The following is a 21,010-nucleotide window of genomic DNA, read 5'->3' on the forward strand; positions in this document are numbered from 1 at the left end:
CTCTTTATAGATCCATGGTCAGCTCCATCGGGGCCGTTTCAATGCAGAGAACACAAATGTCAGTATCTGGGTGCTCTACAGTCGTAGCGTCGGCCCATTTGACCATGGAGACGAGAGCGACGGCCGGCTCCACCACCAGGTTACCGCCATACCATAATGTTACCGCCATACCATAACGTTACCTCCATACCATAACATTACCGCCATACCATAACGTTACCGCCATACCATACCATAACGTTACCGCCATACCATAACGTTACCACCATACCATAACGTTACCTCCATACCATAACGTTACCTCCATACCATAACGTTACCTCCATACCATAACGTTACCTCCATACCATAACGTTACCTCCATACCATAACGTTACCTCCATACCATAACGTTACCTCCATACCATAACGTTACCACCATACCATAACGTTACCGCCATACCATAACGTTACCTCCATACCATAACGTTACCTACATACCATAACGTTACCTACATACCATAACGTTACCACCATACCATAACGTTACCGCCATACCATAACGTTACCTCCATACCATAACGTTACCTCCATACCATAACGTTACCTCCATACCATAACGTTACCGCCATACCATAACGTTACCTCCATACCATAACGTTACCTCCATACCATAACGTTACCACCATACCATAACGTTACCTCCATACCATAACGTTACCACCATACCATAACGTTACCGCCATACCATAACATTACCTCCATACCATAACGTTACCTCCATACCATAGCGTTACCGCCATACCATAACATTACCTCCATACCATAACGTTACCTCCATACCATAACGTTACCTCCATACATAACGTTACCTCCATACCATAGCGTTACCGCCATACCATAACATTACCTCCATACCATAACGTTACATCCATACCATAACGTTACCTCCATACATAACGGTACCTCCATACCATAACGTTACCTCCATACCATAACGTTACCTCCATACCATAACGTTACCACCATACCATAACGTTAACTCCATACCATAACGTTACCTCCATACCATAACGTTACCTACATACCATAACGTTACCTCCATACCATAACGTTACCACCATACCATAACGTTACCTCCATACCATAACGTTACCACCATACCATAACGTTACCTCCATACCATAACGTTACCTACATACCATAACGTTACCACCATACCATAACGTTACCTACATACCATAACGTTACCTCCATACCATAACGTTACCACCATACCATAACGTTACCTCCATACCATAACGTTACCTCCATACCATAACGTTACCTACATACCATAACGTTACCTCCATACCATAACGTTACCTCCATACCATAACGTTACCACCATACCATAACGTTTCTAAGGTTTGTTTTGGTTGACGGATACGGAACGGATATGATGTCACGTTACTCAGACTACCACAATAAAAGCGGTGACTTCCTTCTTCCTCCACATAGACTCAGATGAAGCAGATAGATCCATTCTGGCGTTAAAACATCTGTTTAGAAATGTCCTGCATCTGTCCAGGTGTGCCCACAGCTGTATACATTCAGTATTAGGTAGAAATATCAGCCGGTCCAGAGAGAAATATCCAGGAGATTTCCCAGGTGAAGCAGCAGGTGTGAATGATGTCTGTCGCCTCTCTGTTCTCTGTGGAGTCGACACGTCCTGCTGCCTCCACGGTCTGCAAAACGTTTGTTCTCTGCAAATAGTAGAAATATGACAACTATGGCTGAAGTTGAGTTCAGCCTTCACCGCACAACCTGAGACTGATATCACAGAAATGTGAAACTGCTTATAGATGTTGGGCCTATTTGGTACTGGTACTGGTCTTGGTACTGGTCTTGGTACTGGTCTTGGTACTGGTTTAACCCGGGTACCGTGTTGTCTCTCGGTCTCAGTCCCACACACACTGTCTCGTGTGAACAGGAAGTCTCTGGCAGGATTTGGACTCTCTGGGTCCCCGTTGTGTGTTGGTGGGCGGTTTGGAGGAGGACTTGGCTCTCGGTCCAGGACTCCTTTGGCTTAGCCTGCCCGGGTCTTAGCTCTGACCTACATGCAGCGCCACCGCTTCATCATCCAATAACCGCTGACATGTGGGTCACCGCAGGGCAGCGAGTCCTTTAAAGCCTCGGCTGGAGGAAGAAGAAGGTTTACTGGATGTTACAGAACGTTGTTTCAAACAAGTTCAATTCACACTGACACTAAATGTTGGAAAGGAAAAACTGTCATGTCCATCTTCAAAGGGGTCCCTTGACCTCTGACCTCCAGATATGTGAATTTATGCTCAATGCAGTACCTTTGAGGGCTTCTGGACAATATCTGTCTTTGTTTTGTGTTGTTAACTGATTTATATTTTTTATATTTATTTATTATTTATTATATCTATTACATTTTTTTATTTTCCATTTTTATTTTTTATATTTTATATTTTATATTTACGTTTTTCAATGTATTTATCTATCTTTTATTTTTCATTTTCATTTTTTTATATTAATTATTTATCCATTCATTTTTCCTTTACATTTTTATTTTTCACATGTATTTATGTATTTATATATTGTATTATACATGAGTAAGTACATATACTACATATACATTATATATAAGTACCTTTGAGGGTTTTCTGGACAATATCTGTCATTGTTTTGTGTTAATTGATTTCCAATAATTAATATATACATACATTTGCATAAAGCAGCATATTTGTCCACTCCCATGTTAATAAGAGGATTAAATACTTGACTAATCTCCCTTAAAGGTTCATTTAGAACAGATAAAAAAATATGCAATAAATTTGCGATTAATCGTGATTAACTATTTTAATCGATTGACAGCCCTATTTATATATATATATATATATATGAATATGAAAAGGCTTTTGAAGCAGTTATTTTCGAAGAATAGAATATTTTTCATGTGAAAGAAGGTTATATTAAAGGTTGTTTACTAAATTAGTATGATTGAGTGTCATGAAATACTGAATGACTTTAAAACAGCTCAGTTATTATTTATTATAATAAAGAGGTCTGTGTTTCTCCGGCACAAAAGAGGAATAAATAAATAACAGCAAAAACAAAATAAACAAAACCGTCGGTGTCTTTGTCGCTGTTTTATTACAAAACCTACAAAAATAGGTTTAAATGTGTCGTTTCTTTCTGAGGTTGTGAGAACTCGTTGGAGGCCATTCAGGGGCTTTCAACCACCTCCCACAGTCTTCATCACATACTGTCCTTTAACGGATCATATTTTAACAGTGATGGAAGTATTCTGATTTTTTTAGTGCAAAAATAATGAATTCATTTAGAGAGTAGAGGAACTAAAGCTGTAGTGCAGTAAGAAGTGATGCAGTGGAGTAGAAGAAGGAAGTGGCACGAACAGAAAATACGCAAGGGACGTACAAGTACCTCAATGTCAGTACAGTACTTGAGTAAATGTACTTAGTTCCGTTCCACTGCTGCGTTTTAAGCTCAGTGGTGTTGTCAGGTGTTTTCCAGTAGTCCATACAGGAAACAGAGATGATGAACTGATGATGAGGAGGAGGAGGAAGAAGGCGTATTCAGTTTCACTTTAAGCCCGTTGATGGGGGAAACCACAGGTTGCTGCTCCGCTGTTTGGTGAAACCTGATTGGGCGGGCTTTAAAGAACTTCGGTCTTCATCTGACGCTCCACTTCCTCCCAGGAAGACGAGTCACCGCCAGCCCGTTGAGAAAGAGCGAGACATCAGCTCGAGCTCGCCGTCGACATGAGGACTGAGCCGAGCCGACGGCTCCGAGCGGAGACGCGTTGTTAGGTGAACACAGCTGTCGGCAAAAACCAGCTGTTTTGAAGGCCTCCATCTGCTCGCTCCTACTGCCTGGAGGAAGTCTTTGTGCGCCGGACCATGAGTGGAAGCAGAAGCCCCCCCGATGGCTGCGAGGGTCCAGTCCAGAGTCCCCGTCAGGCCTCGTACCACTGGCACCATTACAGGAAGCCTTGGCAGAGATCCGACCCCCGGCAGGCTCCTCAGCAGCCGTTGGACAGATACAAGTGGAGGACATCTGCTCACCTGGCAACAGCCAAGACGGACGCCCCCGAGGGCAAAGGGTACGACGCGGAGCCTCTTCAGCCGCTCAGCCTCCCGAGGTTCGACGTCGCCCCACATGACCGGAGCGGAGATGGACCCTCCGCGGGCCTCCAGGAGGGCCAGACGAGGATCGGCTCTCTGCGCAGGATCTTCCCCTACTTCAGGTCCACGTCTGAGCCCGGGACGGGCAGCGGGCCGGAGAGGACGGCGGTCAGGAAGGGGGGGTCTGAGCGGAGAGCTCCCTCCTCCGTCAGCGGCTTCTTCACCTCGGTCTCTCGGAGGATCAGCAGAGTCCTCCGGGACCAACCGGAACCTGAAGAGTCTGGTAGGAGAGATCACGTTCACCTGGGTTCATTCTGACGGAACAACAGTTGTCTGATTAAAAAGGCCATGTATTGACGATATAACACCACTTCTTTCTCAAAATATTAGATTAGATTTTCTCCTAATATACAAAACTTCTTTCTAGAAATATAAAAACCTTTTCTCTAAAAATATTCCAACTCTTTTCCTCAAAATAAAACAAACGTCTTTCTAGTCTCTCAACCTTTTTCTAGAATTATAGTCAACTTTGTTTCTCAACACAGTTGTTCATGTGAGGGTTAAAAATGGTGATTTATTGACCATATAACACCACTTCTTTGTCAAAATATTATATTATATTTTTCTCAAAATATAGGAAATTTATTTCTAGAAATATAACAACCTTTTTTCTAAAAATATTCCAACTTTATTCTGGAAATATAGCAAACGTTTTTCCCTCAAAATTAAACAAACGTCCTTCTCCAAATACAAGTGTTTTTTCTAAAAATATTCCAACCTTTTTATAGAAATACAGCTGGCTTTTTCCTTGAAATATAGCAAACGTCTTTCTAGAAATATATCAACCTTTTTTCTAAAAATATTACTAGAAATATAGATTACTTTTTTTTTCTTTTTTTTTTCTCAAATTATAACAAGTAACTTAACACCAGACCCAGTCTTTTTTTTAAACAAGTTAAATGTAAATTAAATTCCAGTTTACATTCAAATGCTAAATTTAGCATTTAAGTGCTAAATTCCAGATGTGGAGCTCATCTCTGATTAAGAGATTTCCTCCACACGGCTCTCAACATGGCGACGGCTGAGCCGGCGGCTAGCAGCTAACAGCGGCGATGCTAATGCTCTGAATTTCATATTTAGCACCTTTAAATGTTGAGTCACCGTTTAGAGCTGCAGAGGTAGACAGAGGAGCCCAAAACTCTACTCAAGTAGAAGTAAAAGTAGTCATTAAAATAACTACCTGAGTGAGAGTGCAAAAGTGTTCACTAGATCTGTCAAGTTATCGCGATAACACGTTAACACAAATTAGTTTTAACGCCACTAATTTCTTTAACGCAACTTGTGATTTTTAGGTAGTGGCGGCTCAGTTTTAAAGCTAGAGTGAAGATCCTGGTATCATAGTAAACTATAGAACCTGATGGATCCATCGGTACCAACCAGGTCAGACTAGCTGGTCATGAAGGAGGTTAAATAACGCTCCAAAGTTACACTAAATGTTGGTGAGGACAAACTGTCATGTCCATTTTCAAAGGGGTCCCCTTGACCTCTGACCTCCAGATCAGTGAATGTAAATGGGTTCAATGGGTACCCACGAGTCTCCCCTTTACAGACATGTCCACTTTATGATAATCACATGCAGTTTTCCATTTTCATTCACATATCTGACCATGCCTGTTTTTCCTCGACAAAATGTAGCCCAACTTTGGAGCGTTATTTAACCTCCTTCATGACCAGCTAGTCTGACCTGGTTGGTACCGATGGATCCATCAGGTTCTATAGTTTACTATGATACCAGGATATTCACTCTAGGTTCTAAACTTAACCTGCTAGAGCCTCTGAAAGACAACAATGTCAGTTGGTACAAGTACAATTTACTACAAAGAGTCACTTGAGTTCATGTAATGGAGTATGCATCTGATATTTTTGAGAAATAATCATCAGTAATGTGGACATAATGAAATAATAAAGTGTAAAAGAACATTCTGGTCAGGTCAGAAAATGGTATCACTTTATTGTAGAGTAGCCTTTAAAACCAGGAGAAGACAACACAACAAACTGTAAGACGATACCTAGTCTCATAGCACGATATCCATACATTGCCCAGCTCTAGCTCCATGCCCACAATATATGTGAATATAGCATCCAATCCAGTATCAATATGCATAACTCACATGTGGAGTCATCATTTGAAGAGACTGAGAGATGTAACCAATAATTAGGATCCATATTTATTAGGGATGCACCGATACCACTTTGTTTCAGACCGAGGACAAGTACTTCCATTTGGGTTCTCTCCGATACCGAGTACCGATACGAGTACTTCTCTGTGTCTAAAGAGCCTCGTTAACAGCCAGCTGGAGGGTGTGAGCGACACACGGCAGGCTGGGGAGTCCTGCATACGAGGCGGTGCGCCGCCACCGGCTCTAGGTCGGCTTGGAAAGGCTCAGGGGGGAGAGGTGGCTCACAGCCGCGGCTTTACAGCACTCCCCGCCCGGACCTCGCCGCACCATGATGGGGCTCCCTGCTCCCGGTGCGACTGTCGACCGGGGCGGACTGTCCTCACTACGTCCCAACCGCGTCGTGCTGCGGCCTAGTAAAAGTCGCCAGGGGTCTGCGGCGATGTCGGCAACCCACCCGACCCGTCTTGAAACACGGACCAAGGAGTCTAATGCACGCGAGTCAGAGGGTGCAAGCAAAACCTCGGGGCGCAATGAAAGTGAAGCCCGGCGCGCGCTGAGTTGGGATCCCGGCCCCACGGGGTCGGGCACACCACCGGCCCGTCTCGCCCGCATCGTCGGGGAGGTGGAACGTGAGGACCTGACAGATGGTGACGAGAGGTTAACGTCACGCTGCTGTAAAGTTGTATCGGAGCCGTTTTGCGAGTACGAGTACATGAGCGCAGTATCGGACCCGATACCCGATAACCGATACCCGGTATCGGTATCGGTATCGGTGCATCCCTATTATTTATTTACTTTTTCAAGCACTTCATGTTATGAAGTTGGATATACTGGATGACAGTTTATACTTGCAGCTGTGAGTAGGCTAATCCCGGTCGATGTTGTCGTGGCCCTGCAGAGCTTCATTCTGAGTCTCTCTGGTCGTTTTGTGACACCGTGGTTCCTCCTTTCTGCTGACGGAGAGCTGGAGATCAGAAAACATTTACATTCATTCAGAGCCGAGCAGCCGGTCTGAAGGTTGAGTTATGCTAACTGCATTTTCCACTAGAACGTCCCATGATGTGCAGATGTAATATTTAGAGCCAGACAATAATGAATGTGTGCGTGTGTGTGTGTGTGTGTGTTCATGCAGAACTGACAGCTGATGCCTGCAGAGGAATCACTGCCTCCAGATGACCGTCTGTTGTTTTACAAACCGCCTCTTCTTACTTCATTCTGAGACTTTCATTTGCTGGTTAAACATAATGAATGAATGAAGTTTAGTATTGTGTCGGCCTGCATGAGCTCATAGGATTACAGGACCCCACACATCAATATAGACCAGATCCAGCTCAGATAGTTTTCACTTCACACATCATTTTCAGGCCGTCATGTCGCTGACTGTGGAGGACGCAACCTGACAGAAATACATGAACAAATAAATGAATAAATACATAGTTAGCTAGCATGTAGTTGATTTATGCACTTTGACCTATGATCTGACCCCATGACACACGTTGAGTGACAGCCGCCTCATTTACATGATGAGGCAGAAATGCATAAAGAAATGTGTAAATAAATGTGTGAAGAAATGCATACATTTAAAAATAAATATAAATTAAAAAAAAAAAAATATATATATATATATATATATATACACAGTATATGTGTGTGTGTATATATAAATATATATATATATACACACACAGTATATGTGTCTGTAGTGATCCATCATCCTGAAACACAGATGATCCATGTTTTCCGTCACCTCCCAGCAGCCTTGGCGTGCCGCAGTCACCGGAGCGCTCATCTCCACCGTAAATTTAAAAGCAGCGACGGGAAGCGTTTGTGTAACCACGGATTTAATGTCATCTCTCTGAGCCAGTGGTCATGTGTGAGAGGAGGAGGAGGAGGAGGAGGAGGAGCAGCTGGGACATCAGAGTTATCACATGTTAGAAACAGAAGTGGTCCTCCTCAGATGACCTGCAGCTCCGTCAGATTAACATCAAGACGGCAGCAACACGAGGTGAAACCTGCAGAGAGACGTTAAAGTTAGCCCCGTCAACATCACTGTCAAACAATTGTCATGGAAGCAGCAGTTCAGTAAATGATGAAACACTCAGAGACAATTTCATGTTGTTCAAACCTTCTCGTATCAGATCAGTCCGTAAAAATCAGTTCCCCCCTCCTGGGGTGGAGCACAAGACATGTATTATAAATTATATATATATACATATATATATACTTTTTATTCTTGAACTATGATTACTTTTATGCTAGAAATATAATGACTTGTATCGTTAAAATATAATGCCTTTTATTCTCATAACTGTTTTACTTTTTCTAGAAATATAAAGACTTTTATTCTAGAAATATAATGACTGTTTTCTCGAAAAAATACTGAATTTTATTCTCTAAACATAGTGACATGAATTCTCAAAATATAATGAATTTTAATATAGAAATATAATAGTTTTTTCTCAAAATTGAATGACTATTTATCTGGTAATATAACTTTTTTAGTCTTGGAATATATTGCCTTTTATTCTACAGTTTTAACATGTTGTCCCTGTAATATTACAAGACGATTAAATGTTTTACGAACAAATCCGAAGGCTGAAAAGGAGTTTAGAAACCAGTGGCTTTGTGGATGTAGAACCTTTTATAATAAAAGAATATCTGAAGTCTTTAGCAAATAAGAAACAATATTTTCCTCTCAGATTCTCTGTTTTATTTAATTTAACTGTGATAGGTTCTATATATTAATGTCACTTTAACAGCTTCACGTCTCTGTGAGGAGATTATTAGAAGCTGTAGTCGGAGAGTGAACAGATGAACAGGAACCGCAGTAAACACAGAGCTAGTCTGAAAGTTTCGGGCAGGCCCAGAGCATGCTGGGTAGTAAAAACCACAGAGCTCTCACTTCTCTAAGCTCACACACACACAAAGACACACACGCACGCACGCACGCACACACACACACACACACACACACGCACACACAGAAACTTAATTCACCCTCCTGCTCTCACACTCTGAGTTTCCATCTGACAATAAACAGCTACTGCTAATTGGAGGCTAATTAACACAAAGGTATGTGTGCGTGCGTGTGCGTGCATGTGTGTGGTGTGTGTGTGTGTGTGTGTGTGCATAGTGAAGGAGTTTTCGTGTGTCTTCCTTTTGTATGTAAATTGTCCCTCCACAATAAAAGCTCCCACAGTAACAAAAGGAAGTTCTCCTCTGAGCTCGTTAGCCTTTCGGAGGTGGCGGCGGCGGCGGCGGCGGTGGGAAAGTGGACCCCCCCCCCCCCCGGCCGCCACATTAATGCAGAAACATTTGAAGAGACTTTGTTTTGTCTCAGTTTTGGCGTCTCTCTCCGGAGCTCTCTTTATTTACAGGACGAGTAATCAGAAATGCCTAACATATATTTATATATATTAGGGGTGTGACGATTCCCTCAGCTCACGATACGGTACACGATATTGGGTTCACGATCTCGATACGATACGATATTATAACAATAATTTTAACAAAACTTGAATGATGAAAACATATGACTGACTGGGGTCTTTGTCTCAACCAGCTGATCAGTCTACCAGTAAGATACATGACAAACTAACCTAAACAGTTTGACTACACAGCCGACTGCCAGCTTCAGTTTCAGTCACAACTCAACTAAATAACTAACACGTGTTTACAGTTAGCTGTTAGCCGCCGAGTTAACGCCCTGTGCTGTGCTGTGCTTGTGTACAGATAGCGGCGGCGGTGGATGAGAGACAGCGGCCAGAGCAGATTGAAATGTTGCTTTCCTCCATGTTCAACCGTTTCATCGTGTCTATGCTTGTTGAACAGGTGTAATAACGGATCTTGGCTTTACACCTGCAAAGTTTTATTGCACTAACAGCAACGGGCAACTCGTCTCCACTACGGCCTCTCTGATCAGCTGTTCACTGACTGCGCTGTGTGAAAGGAGGCTGGTCACGGGCAGACATGGCTCTCGGGATATGACACATGCGCAGTGTGACTGAAGCTGCGGCCGTGCGTTACGATTAGTTCAATTTGGGCGAGGGCAGACCAGATTATACTGCGCATGTGTTGTACCCCGAAGATATGACGCATACTCAGCCTCTTTCCAGAGGCCTCACAGAGCAGCATGAAGAGGCTGCAGCTTTGCTTTAGCCCCGGAGCCGGAGCCCGTATGTACGTAGTACCTATGATGCCCTGATATCGCCATTCAGTTTTTGTCTCGACGATGCACATCGTCCATTTTTATATCCCGATATTTCGTCGCACCCCTAATATATATGTTAGAATCATAAATAAATATATTGGTATTTTATGCAGTTATTCACTCCTCCTGTTTTTCTTATTTCCAGCTGGGCTGAACTTGATTGTAGTTGTTTTTTTTGCCACCTGGGCTCCCATCATGCTTTTGGTGTATTAATTGTAGGTAGGACTTTTATTCTAATAATATAATGACTTATTCTCAAAATGTATTGACTTTTATTCTAGAAATAAAATAACTTTATTCTAGCAATATTACTTTTATTTTTGAAATATAATGACTTTTATTTTTGAAATATAATGACTTTTATTTTTGAAATATAATGACTTTTATTTTGGAAATATAATGACATTTATTCTCAAAATTGTTTTGCTTTTATTCTAGAAATTCAATAAGTTTTATTCTAAAAATAAAATTACTTTTTTCTTGAAATTTAATGACTTTTATTCTAGAAATATAGAATGACTTTTTCATCACGAAATAGAATTACCTTTTGATCTAGAAATATACTTCCTTTATTTATTGTTTACACTTTAAATGATAATGTGTGAAAAGAGTCTCTCGGAGCACACCAGACCTCCGTCGGCCGTCAGTGCGTCGTCTCTCCTCTGCTGCTCTTGTCAGGCTGATAGGAGGTGACGCCGCTGTTCACCTTTGACCCCTGAGACCCCCCCCCGCCCCACCCCCCTCCCATGATTGACACTTCAGTGAGAGACTCTGCTTTGTAGATGCAAATGCAGAGAGAGTCCTGCTGAAGTCAGCATGTTTAAATATTAACCGGTGTCACGGCGGCTTCAGGCCGAGCAACAAAGAGCCGCCGTGATGGAAGACACTGAAAATACACCGACTATAAAGGACTGGTGGACATGGACTAGTCAGCATTCTGTCCTTAAAATGATGTTTATGTCTCTCTGAACAACCTCCTGCAGTGTTAGGGAGCTTAGTCAAGTATTTAATCCTCTTATCAACATGGGAGTGGACAAATATGCTGCTTTATGTAAATGTATGTATATATTTATTATTGTAAATCAATTAACAGTTAATGAATGAACAATGACAGATATTGTCCAGAAACCTTCACAGGTACTGTACTGCATTAAGCATAAAACAATATGCTCAAACTGCATGTAGTTATCATAAAGTGGGCATGTCTGTAAGGGGGAGACTCGTGGGTACCCAGAGAACCCATTTACATTCACACATCTGGAGGTCAGAGGTCAAGGGACCTCTTTGGAAATGGACATGACAGTTTTTCCTCGCCAAAATTTAGCGTAAGTTTAGAGCGTTATTTAACCTCCTTCATGACCTGCTAGTCTGACCTGGTTGGTACCGATGGATTCATCAGGTTTTATAGTTTCATTTGATACCAGTATCTTCACTCTACCTTTAAAACCGAATACTATAATATTAGACACTTTTCATGCAGCCGTATCTTTGTTTTTGCCATGTGCATAGACAACCGTATCATCGGTGTACATCTGAATGTTAACGTCAGAGCAAACCGATGGTAGATCATCTATGATTGGAGCGTTATTTAGCCTCCTTCATGACCAGCTAGTCTGACCTGGTTGGTACCGATGGATTCATCAGGTTCTCTAGTTTCAGATGATACCAGTATCTTCACTCTAGCTTTAAATCTGAGCCGCTACAACCTAAAAATCACAGGTTGTGTTAAAGAAATTAGTGGCGCTATTATCGCGTTAACTTTGACAGCTCTAGTGATAATACTTAATTCTATATGATTACATGACGGGATATGTCATGATGTCATTTTTGGCGTGCGTGCCCTCGTGCACGGCGGGTATAACCTAGACCTTTGGCTCTGAGAAGGAACAACTCTGGTAGAAGTCTTGTAAAGAGGGAGCTCTCTGTGTGTAGACGTCATCTGAGTGGTTGTAGTTGTGTTTTAGTGACGTGGAGAGACTCTGAGACTGGTGTTGTGATGTTCTCACCAGAGAAAAACTTGCTGAAATGTCCCTTTAACACGTTTAACAAGTCAGTTTGAACCATCTGCTGCTCTCTGAGTGGATCCAGGTAACATGAGAAAACTTGATGCTACTCATTGTTTCCTGTGTGTGTGTGTGTGTTATCTGCAGCCTCGGTCAGTCTCAGCGACACACCCCTCTCTGTTCTCATTGTGGTTTAACACCCCCCCCCCAGCTTCCTGTTGAATGGTCCCATCTTGATAAAGCCAGTGATGTGATGTGATGTGATGTTACCGCGCTGTGATTGGAGGAAACCTGCTGTATTTACTGGTTGCTATAGAGACCAGACCTGCCTGCTGTAGAGGGGGAGTAGACAGGCCCACAGACAAAGCAGCCTCTGTTGGCCTGTTTATATATGTATATATATATATGTGTGTGTGTGTGTGTGTGTGTGTGTGTGTGTGACTGTTAACCCTTTGAGACTGTAGGCGTTTTTATTTTGTTGTTGTTTTTTGCTGCTCGGCACTTTCCCTCATGGAAGTTGTGTAATGCCGTCATTCAGTCCTGGGAAAGTCTATAAAACTTATAAAATAATAATAATAATAATAATACAAATAATAGTAATAATAATAACCATGCAAGAAGCACTGTCATATAAATATATCATATATAAAGTGATTTGTTCTTGAGTGGCACATATGAGTGTTTCTAGAGAGTTTATGGTGTTCATTTATACATTTTGTCTTTGGTACCAGTGAAGTGAGTTAGTCTTAGTGCTACTGGGTTAGTCTTAGTGCTACTGGGTTAGCCTTTGTGTTACTGGGTTAGCCTTTGTGCTACTGGGTTAGTCTTTGTGCTACTGGGTTAGCCTTTGTGTTACTGGGTTAGTCTTTGTGCTACTGGGTTAGTCTTTGTGCTACTGGGTTAGTCTTTGTGTTACTGGGTTAGTCTTTGTGCTACTGGGTTAGTCTTTGTGTTACTGGGTTAGTCTTTGTGCTACTGGGTTAGTCTTAGTGCTACTGAGTGCTAATGAGTGTTTCTAGAGAGTTTATGGTGTTCATTTATACATTTTGTCTTTGGTACCAGTGAAGTGAGTTAGTCTTAGTGCTACTGGGTTAGCCTTTGTGCTACTGGGTTAGTCTTTGTGCTACTGGGTTAGCCTTTGTGTTACTGGGTTAGTCTTTGTGTTACTGGGTTAGTCTTTGTGCTACTGGGTTAGCCTTTGTGCTACTGGGTTAGCCTTTGTGTTACTGGGTTAGTCTTTGTGCTACTGGGTTAGTCTTTGTGTTACTGGGTTAGTCTTTGTGCTACTGGGTTAGTCTTAGTGCTACTGGGTTAGTCTTTGTGCTACTGGGTTAGCCTTTGTGTTACTGGGTTAGTCTTAGTGCTACTGGGTTAGTCTTTGTGCTACTGGGTTAGCCTTTGTGCTACTGGGTTAGTCTTTGTGTTACTGGGTTAGTCTTTGTGCTACTGGGTTAGCCTTTGTGTTACTGGGTTAGTCTTTTATTGATAGGACAGTGGATAGAGTCTTGGAAAGGGGGAGAGAGAGATGACATGCGGAAAGGTCCACAGGCCGGATTCGAACCCGGGTCCACCGCGGCTAGGCCTGAGCCTTGGCCATACATGGGCGCCCGCTCTACCGACTGAGCTAACCAGGTGCCCGACTGTATATGATTCTTAATGACCTTTGACCTTTCCTCTAGTGCGACTGTTGTCATCACCAACAGTCTTTTGTGAATCGGTGGATAATCAGCAAAGCGTTGCACCTGCAGAGACCACCGAGACATTTTCCTCCGCTGAGTTAAGGTTATCGTGACTGCATGCAAGTCTCAGGTGTGTGCGTGCGTGCGTGTGTGCGTGTGTGCGTGTGTGCGTGTGTGCGTGTGTGGACAGGTGGTTGACTCTCCCCAGATCTCAGACATTCCCGGCGGAGGTTTGGCCGGAGTCGAGTTTCTCGTCACACCAGCACACACTCCCAGTCAGCTCCACTGAATGCTTGTCATGCTTCTGAAGCTGCACCAGACTCCTGTTTATCTTTATATACAGCTAGTAGACGTACATGTAGTACATGCACACGCACATCAGGGCTCTCTCTCCTGTAAAGAAGTATTCTGTAGTACATTTAAAAACACTCTCCGTTCTCAGCCCTTCATCCAGACTAAAATAGAGTTTTTCTTTCCCCCAAAAACGACTGTTTTCTGAAACTGTCTCCAGAGTGTGTGAATGTTCAAACACCAGCTCGGTGGTTCAGTGTGTGTCCAAAGGAAACTGAGCTATTACAGAACTATGATGACAATTTTCAGACATTTTTCGATCATTTTTCAGACTCTTTTTGGACATTTTGCGGACATTTTACAGAACTATTACAGAACCATGACGTTAAATAACGTGGAAACGCGAGTCGTTCTCTCACATAAACGGCGTTATTGTCGATGTGTGCTCGGCCTCATTTAGTACACTAACTGTCTGTTCATGCATGATATCACTGCTGCACTCCTCTTCTTAATGCATATAGGAGCGTCAGCAAAGAACGTACATTAATAAGCCGAATGTTCGTTCCATTGCATCGTCAGCACCCAGCTGTAAAGAAACGATTCCGCCATTTTGGACTGAAAGAGACTACCGGACGCCTGAAAAAAAAAAAAAAGTGCTTTACAAAAGTAAAACTAAATTATTTCTATTCTATTGTCATATTTAATGTCTCTACTGAAATGTCCTGTTTTGAACAATAAAAATATTATAAATATGCATACTATTATAACTATTGACTTTCATATAATCATATATAATTAAGTATTATCAGTAGAGCTGTCAAAGTTAACGCGATTATGACGCTTTAACGCCACTAATTTCTTTAACGCAACTTGTGATTTTTAGGTTGTAGCGGCTCAGTTCTAAAGCTAGAGTAAAGATCCTGGTATCATAGTAAACTATAAAACCTGATGAATCCATCGGTACCAACCATGTCAGACTAGCTGGTAGTGAAGGAGGTTAAATAACGCTCCAAACTTACACAAAAATGTTGGTGAGGAAAACTGTCATGTCCATTTTCAAAGTGGTCCCTTGACCTCTGACGTCCAGATATGTGATTGTGTGAGGGTTTTTGTCCGAAAAAAAAGTCTGGAAAATGTCAGAAAATTGTCCACAAAATGTCCAAAAAATGTCCGAAGAAAAGTCCAAAGAAAAAGTCCAAAAAATATTTGAAAATTGTCAAAACAATTTCATAAAAAAGTCTGAAACTGTCCGAAAAAAAGTAAAAATCTCTTTTGAAAATTGTCCCAAAAAAGTCCGGAAAATGTCCAAAAGAAAGACAGAAGAAAAGTCCAATGCTGGTATCATAGTAAACTATAAAACCTGATGAATCCATCAGCCATGGATTCATCATGTCATGCTAGCTGGTAGTGAAGGAGGTTAAATAACGCTCCAAACTTACGGTAAATCTTGGCGAGGAACAACTGTCATGTCCATTTTCAAAGGGGTCCCTTGACCTCTGATCTCCAGATCAGTGAATGTAAATGGGTTCTATGGGTACCCACGAGTCTCCCCTTTACAGACATGCCCACTTTATGATCATCACATGCAGTTTGAGCATATTGTTTTATGTTAAATGCAGTACCTGTGAGGGTTTCTGGAAAATATCTGTCATTGTTTTGTGTTGTTCATTGATTTCCAATAATTAATATAAATATACGTTTGCATAAAGCAGCATATTAGTCCTCTCCCATGTTGATAAGAGTATTAAATACTTGACTAATCTCCCTTTAAGGTTCATTTAGAACAGATGATCTTAATCGATGACGGCACTAGTGTCTGTGGTTGTTCACATTAGTAAAGGGTCAGTACGTCCAGTTCAGTCAAACTAGATGAAACTGTAAAAACCAGAGAGACTTCTGTCAATCCTCATCAGTGAGTTATCCTCACGCTCCTCCGGTGCCGTCGTGGTCCGGTCCGGTCCGGTCGGTTTTGTGGTGCTCTGACATGCGGCTCTGACCTTTCACCAGGCCTGGATCATCCTGCAGCAGCCCGGACAAATATAGAAGCTTAATCCATCCGTCTCTGCAGGCAGGCAGGCAGGCAGGACTTCCTATGGAGGACTTCTCTGTGATTCATCTCTCAATAAAACTATAAAACATCGTTTTAAAAAGGAAACTCTTCTGAAGAGAAGAGTCTGGAGTCACGCGTGAAGCTCTGTGATGCTCATTTAGAAGTGAAGAGGTCTTTGGTGGCCTATAATATAAATGTTGGACCATGACAGTGATCAGAGGCGTTGGCCAGCGTGAGGAGAAGCAGAAAGGTCAACATGTGATGTGATGCTGAGCAAAGCTGTGAACAAATGAGCTGACGACCAGTAACTGTTATTAAAACGCAGCAGTTTCTCCAGTTTGGTGTGTAAATATTACAAAGTACATAGTTCATACCTAAAACCAAAAACATTTACTTCTCTGGTTGCTTTACCTTTTTAAATAAATGTCGTGTTACATGTTGTATGTCTCACTTGTAATGTCCTAGTGCTACTGGGTTAGTCTTAGTGCTACTGGGTTAGTCTTTGTGCTACTGGGTTAGTCTTTGTGCTACTGGGTTAGTCTTTGTGCTACTGGGTTAGTCTTAGTGCTACTGGGTTAGTCTTTGTGCTACTGGGTTAGTCTTTGTGCTACTGGGTTAGTCTTAGTGCTACTGGGTTAGTCTTTGTGCTACTGGGTTAGTCTTTGTGCTACTGGGTTAGTCCTAGTGCTACTGGGTTAGTCTTAGTGCTACTGGGTTAGTCTTTGTGCTACTGGGTTAGTCTTTGTGCTACTGGGTTAGTCTTAGTGCTACTGGGTTAGTCTTTGTGCTACTGGGTTAGTCTTTGTGCTACTGGGTTAGTCTTTGTGCTACTGGGTTAGTCTTAGTGCTACTGGGTTAGTCTTTGTGCTACTGGGTTAGTCTTTGTGCTACTGGGTTAGTCTTAGTGCTACTGGGTTAGTCTTTGTGCTACTGGGTTAGTCTTTGTGCTACTGGGTTAGTCTTAGTGCTACTGGGTTAGTCTTTGTGCTACTGGGTTAGTCTTAGTGCTACTGGGTTAGTCTTTGTGCTACTGGGTTAGTCTTTGTGCTACTGGGTTAGTCTTAGTGCTACTGGGTTAGTGTTTGTGCTACTGGGTTAGTCTTTGTGCTACTGGGTTAGTCTTTGTGTTACTGGGTTAGTCTTAGTGCTACTGGGTTAGTCTTTGTGCTACTGGGTTAGTGTTTGTGCTACTGGGTTAGTGTTTGTGCTACTGGGTTAGTCTTAGTGCTACTGGGTTAGTCTTTGTGCTACTGGGTTAGTCTTTGTGCTACTGGGTTAGTCTTTGTGCTACTGGGTTAGTCTTAGTGCTACTGGGTTAGTCTTTGTGCTACTGGGTTAGTCTTAGTGCTACTGGGTTAGTGTTTGTGCTACTGGGTTAGTGTTTGTGCTACTGGGTTAGTCTTTGTGCTACTGGGTTAGTCTTAGTGCTACTGGGTTAGTCTTTGTGCTACTGGGTTAGTCTTAGTGCTACTGGGTTAGTCTTTGTGCTACTGGGTTAGTCTTAGTGCTACTGGGTTAGTCTTAGTGCTACTGGGTTAGTCTTTGTGCTACTGGGTTAGTCTTAGTGCTACTGGGTTAGTGTTTGTGCTACTGGGTTAGTGTTTGTGCTACTGGGTTAGTCTTTGTGCTACTGGGTTAGTCTTTGTGCTACTGGGTTAGTCTTTGTGCTACTGGGTTAGTGTTTGTGCTACTGGGTTAGTCTTTGTGCTACTGGGTTAGTCTTAGTGCTACTGGGTTAGTCTTTGTGCTACTGGGTTAGTCTTTGTGCTACTGGGTTAGTGTTTGTGCTACTGGGTTAGTCTTTGTGCTACTGGGTTAGTCTTTGTGCTACTGGGTTAGTCTTTGTGCTACTGGGTTAGTGTTTGTGCTACTGGGTTAGTCTTTGTGCTACTGGGTTAGTCTTAGTGCTACTGGGTTAGTGTTTGTGCTACTGGGTTAGTCTTTGTGCTACTGGGTTAGTCTTAGTGCTACTGGGTTAGTGTTTGTGCTACTGGGTTAGTCTTTGTGCTACTGGGTTAGTCTTAGTGCTACTGGGTTAGTCTTTGTGCTACTGGGTTAGTCTTAGTGCTACTGGGTTATTTTCTTCAGCTTGAGCTTAAGGGTTCATTTATTCTTTTAGTCTGGATGTTTTAGGAACACCAGACTTCTTTGGAGAAAGTGGCGTGTTTTGTTTTCTATATAATATTTGACTTGTATTTGTAACACAACATTTTCAGTGTTTCATGACGTTTGGCTTCGTCTTCGTTCTGTTTGGTCAAGAAGACGTTTTAGTTCTTCAGCTTGTCGAGACGTTTTACTACAAACTACCAATCGGATGATGGCGTTTGATAGTAACGTATCCTCAAAGTCAGTAGGATTCATCGTTTGAAGGTGGTTATGGTTTCGTCCACGTGTTCTCCACCAGTGTGCCTGAAGAGAGTTTCCCTCCAGGAGGCTGTGTGTCAGAGGAAGCTCCACACACGCCTCCGTCTGAAGTTATCTTAGTGGGTAAACTACTGAAAGTGGACGTCTGGATGTTAATGGAGCTCAGAGTTTAAATGTCTGACTTCTAATGGAGATTCTGCATTGGGTTGTTGCTTTATAGATTTTTCTTTAAGTGATCTTGTGTTCAGGCTGCAGACCCAGTCAGACCTCTGCAGTGGTTGTCAGCTGCGTGCTGAGCTCAGTGTTTGGTTGCGTGACGTTGGCCTGCAGCAGGACTGTGGTTCAGGCAGGTACGAGGTGTTATGTAAGGCCAGCAGCAGCCTGGCGGCGGAGGATGATCCGTCCCGTCCCCCTGCTTCCCGTCTTTGTTCATCTGTTGGCTCGGAGGCGTCCACACGTCTCGGAGGCGGCGGCAGACCTCGGATCTGCTAATTAGCCCGAGCTCGAGTCCCCTCCGCGCCGCTCGGATACAGAAACCGTCCAATTAGCGTTGTTCTCTCCTTCCTGTCGGGCCGCCGCTCTTTCACTCAGCAGCTCTGAGCAGCAGCAGGTGTGACTCCCCCTCAGATCTCTCGGGGGTTTCTGGGCCCGGGCTTTGACGTGGATGATTTAGTATGCAGCCAGAAATAGGCTGCTGAAAACGTGAAAGCTCCTCAGCTGCTTTCTGCACAAACACTCGGCCGTCGTCCTTCAGCTCCTCTCGCTTCACGTGGCTGCAGTTCATCTACAGACCTGCTCGTTATTCTTTAGTCTTCTCTGTCTGAATGAAGCTGCTGTGTTCAAACACCCTGTTCCACAACCCCCAACCTCCCGTCACCTGCTAGCTCCCTATGATCTGGCCTTTAACCGAGTGGACTTCATATATGACCTCATTTTGAATCAGAGTTATTAGCATCTCAACCAGAGAGTGATTTCTGTTTCTCAGGTTGTTTATAGTCTAGGAAGTACGGAGCATTTATCATAAAACAATATGCTCCAATCATAACATGTCAAACTGCAGCCCAACAGGCAACAACAGCTGTCAGTGTGTCAGTGTGCTGACTTGACTATGACTTGCCCCAAACTGCATGTGATTATCATAAAGTGGGCATGTCTGTAAAGGGGAGACTCGTGGGTACCCATAGAACCCATTTACATTCACTGATCTGGAGGTCAGAGGTCAAGGGACCCTTTTGAAAATGACCATGACAGTTTTTCCTTGCTGAAATTTAGCGTAAGTTTGGAGCGTTATTTATGATACCAGTATCCACTCTAGCTTTAAAACTGACAGATTGCGTAAATACGTTAAATATCTTTTAAAATGTTATTATGGCGTTAACTTGGACAGTCCTATGTATTTTATTTCTCATCTCTTTAATGGTCTTGCGACCCCGTGGAAGGAGGTTCGGTCCCTCAGCCGGCCATAACCTGCTTCTGTTGTTCTGTGTTCCCTCCGTGTTTACTACACGGTCACTGAGTCTCTCCAGAGTCATCACTTCTTTGGTTTTGTTCCCGCTGTGACGTGATTTAGTTTCAGGAACAACAACGTGGAAGTGATCTGCTTCACACTTCCCTTTTCTCTGAAACCACAGCTGGGTTACATGAATACATGAAGTTGAAATGATTTGTTTTTATAGAAGAGACTCATCTTTTAGTTTAAATAACAATCACTGAACACTTTATGTCTAAATTCATTAATAAAAAATAAAACAATGAGTCAGACTAGAGAGAGTGAAAGGGTTAAAACGCTGTTTGTCATTGAGGTCAACTCTGATCTTAACGAGGTAGTTAATGACGTTGCATGGTTCGTTTTGAATAAACACCTGAAACCTCCTCCTCCTCCTCCTCTTCCTCCTCCTCTTCCTCCTCCTCCTCATCCACCACCTCCACCTTCCTCTTCCTCCTCTTCCTCCTCCTCCTCATCTACCACCACCTTCCTCTTCCTCCTCCTCCTCCTCCTCATCCACCACCACCACCTTCCTTCTCCTCCTCCTCATCCACCACCTTCCTCTTCCTCCTCCTCTTCCTCCTCCCCCTCCTCTTCCCCCTCCTCTTCCTCCTCCT

The 21,010-nt window shown here is 42.8% G+C and overlaps 1 protein-coding gene across 2 annotated transcripts in view; it reads left to right on the forward strand.

The window, feature by feature from the left end:
• The window catches only part of rasal2 (RAS protein activator like 2), a 74,226-nt gene that overhangs the window by 13,103 nt on the left and 40,113 nt on the right, over window positions 1-21,010 (forward strand). Inside the window, exon 1 of one of the 2 annotated variants that reach the window (XM_074649884.1) lies at window positions 3,631-4,413. The exons of the other annotated variant lie outside the window; for it this stretch is intronic. Coding sequence (XP_074505985.1) covers window positions 3,906-4,413 — 508 coding nt within the window. The 5' untranslated portion in view covers window positions 3,631-3,905. Of the gene's footprint in view, window positions 1-3,630; window positions 4,414-21,010 lie in introns of those variants that run through there. 2 annotated transcript variants of the gene reach the window in all.

The sequence above is a fragment of the Sebastes fasciatus genome, chromosome 11 (genome assembly GCF_043250625.1).
Source record: "Sebastes fasciatus isolate fSebFas1 chromosome 11, fSebFas1.pri, whole genome shotgun sequence".
NCBI lineage: Eukaryota > Metazoa > Chordata > Actinopteri > Perciformes > Sebastidae > Sebastes > Sebastes fasciatus.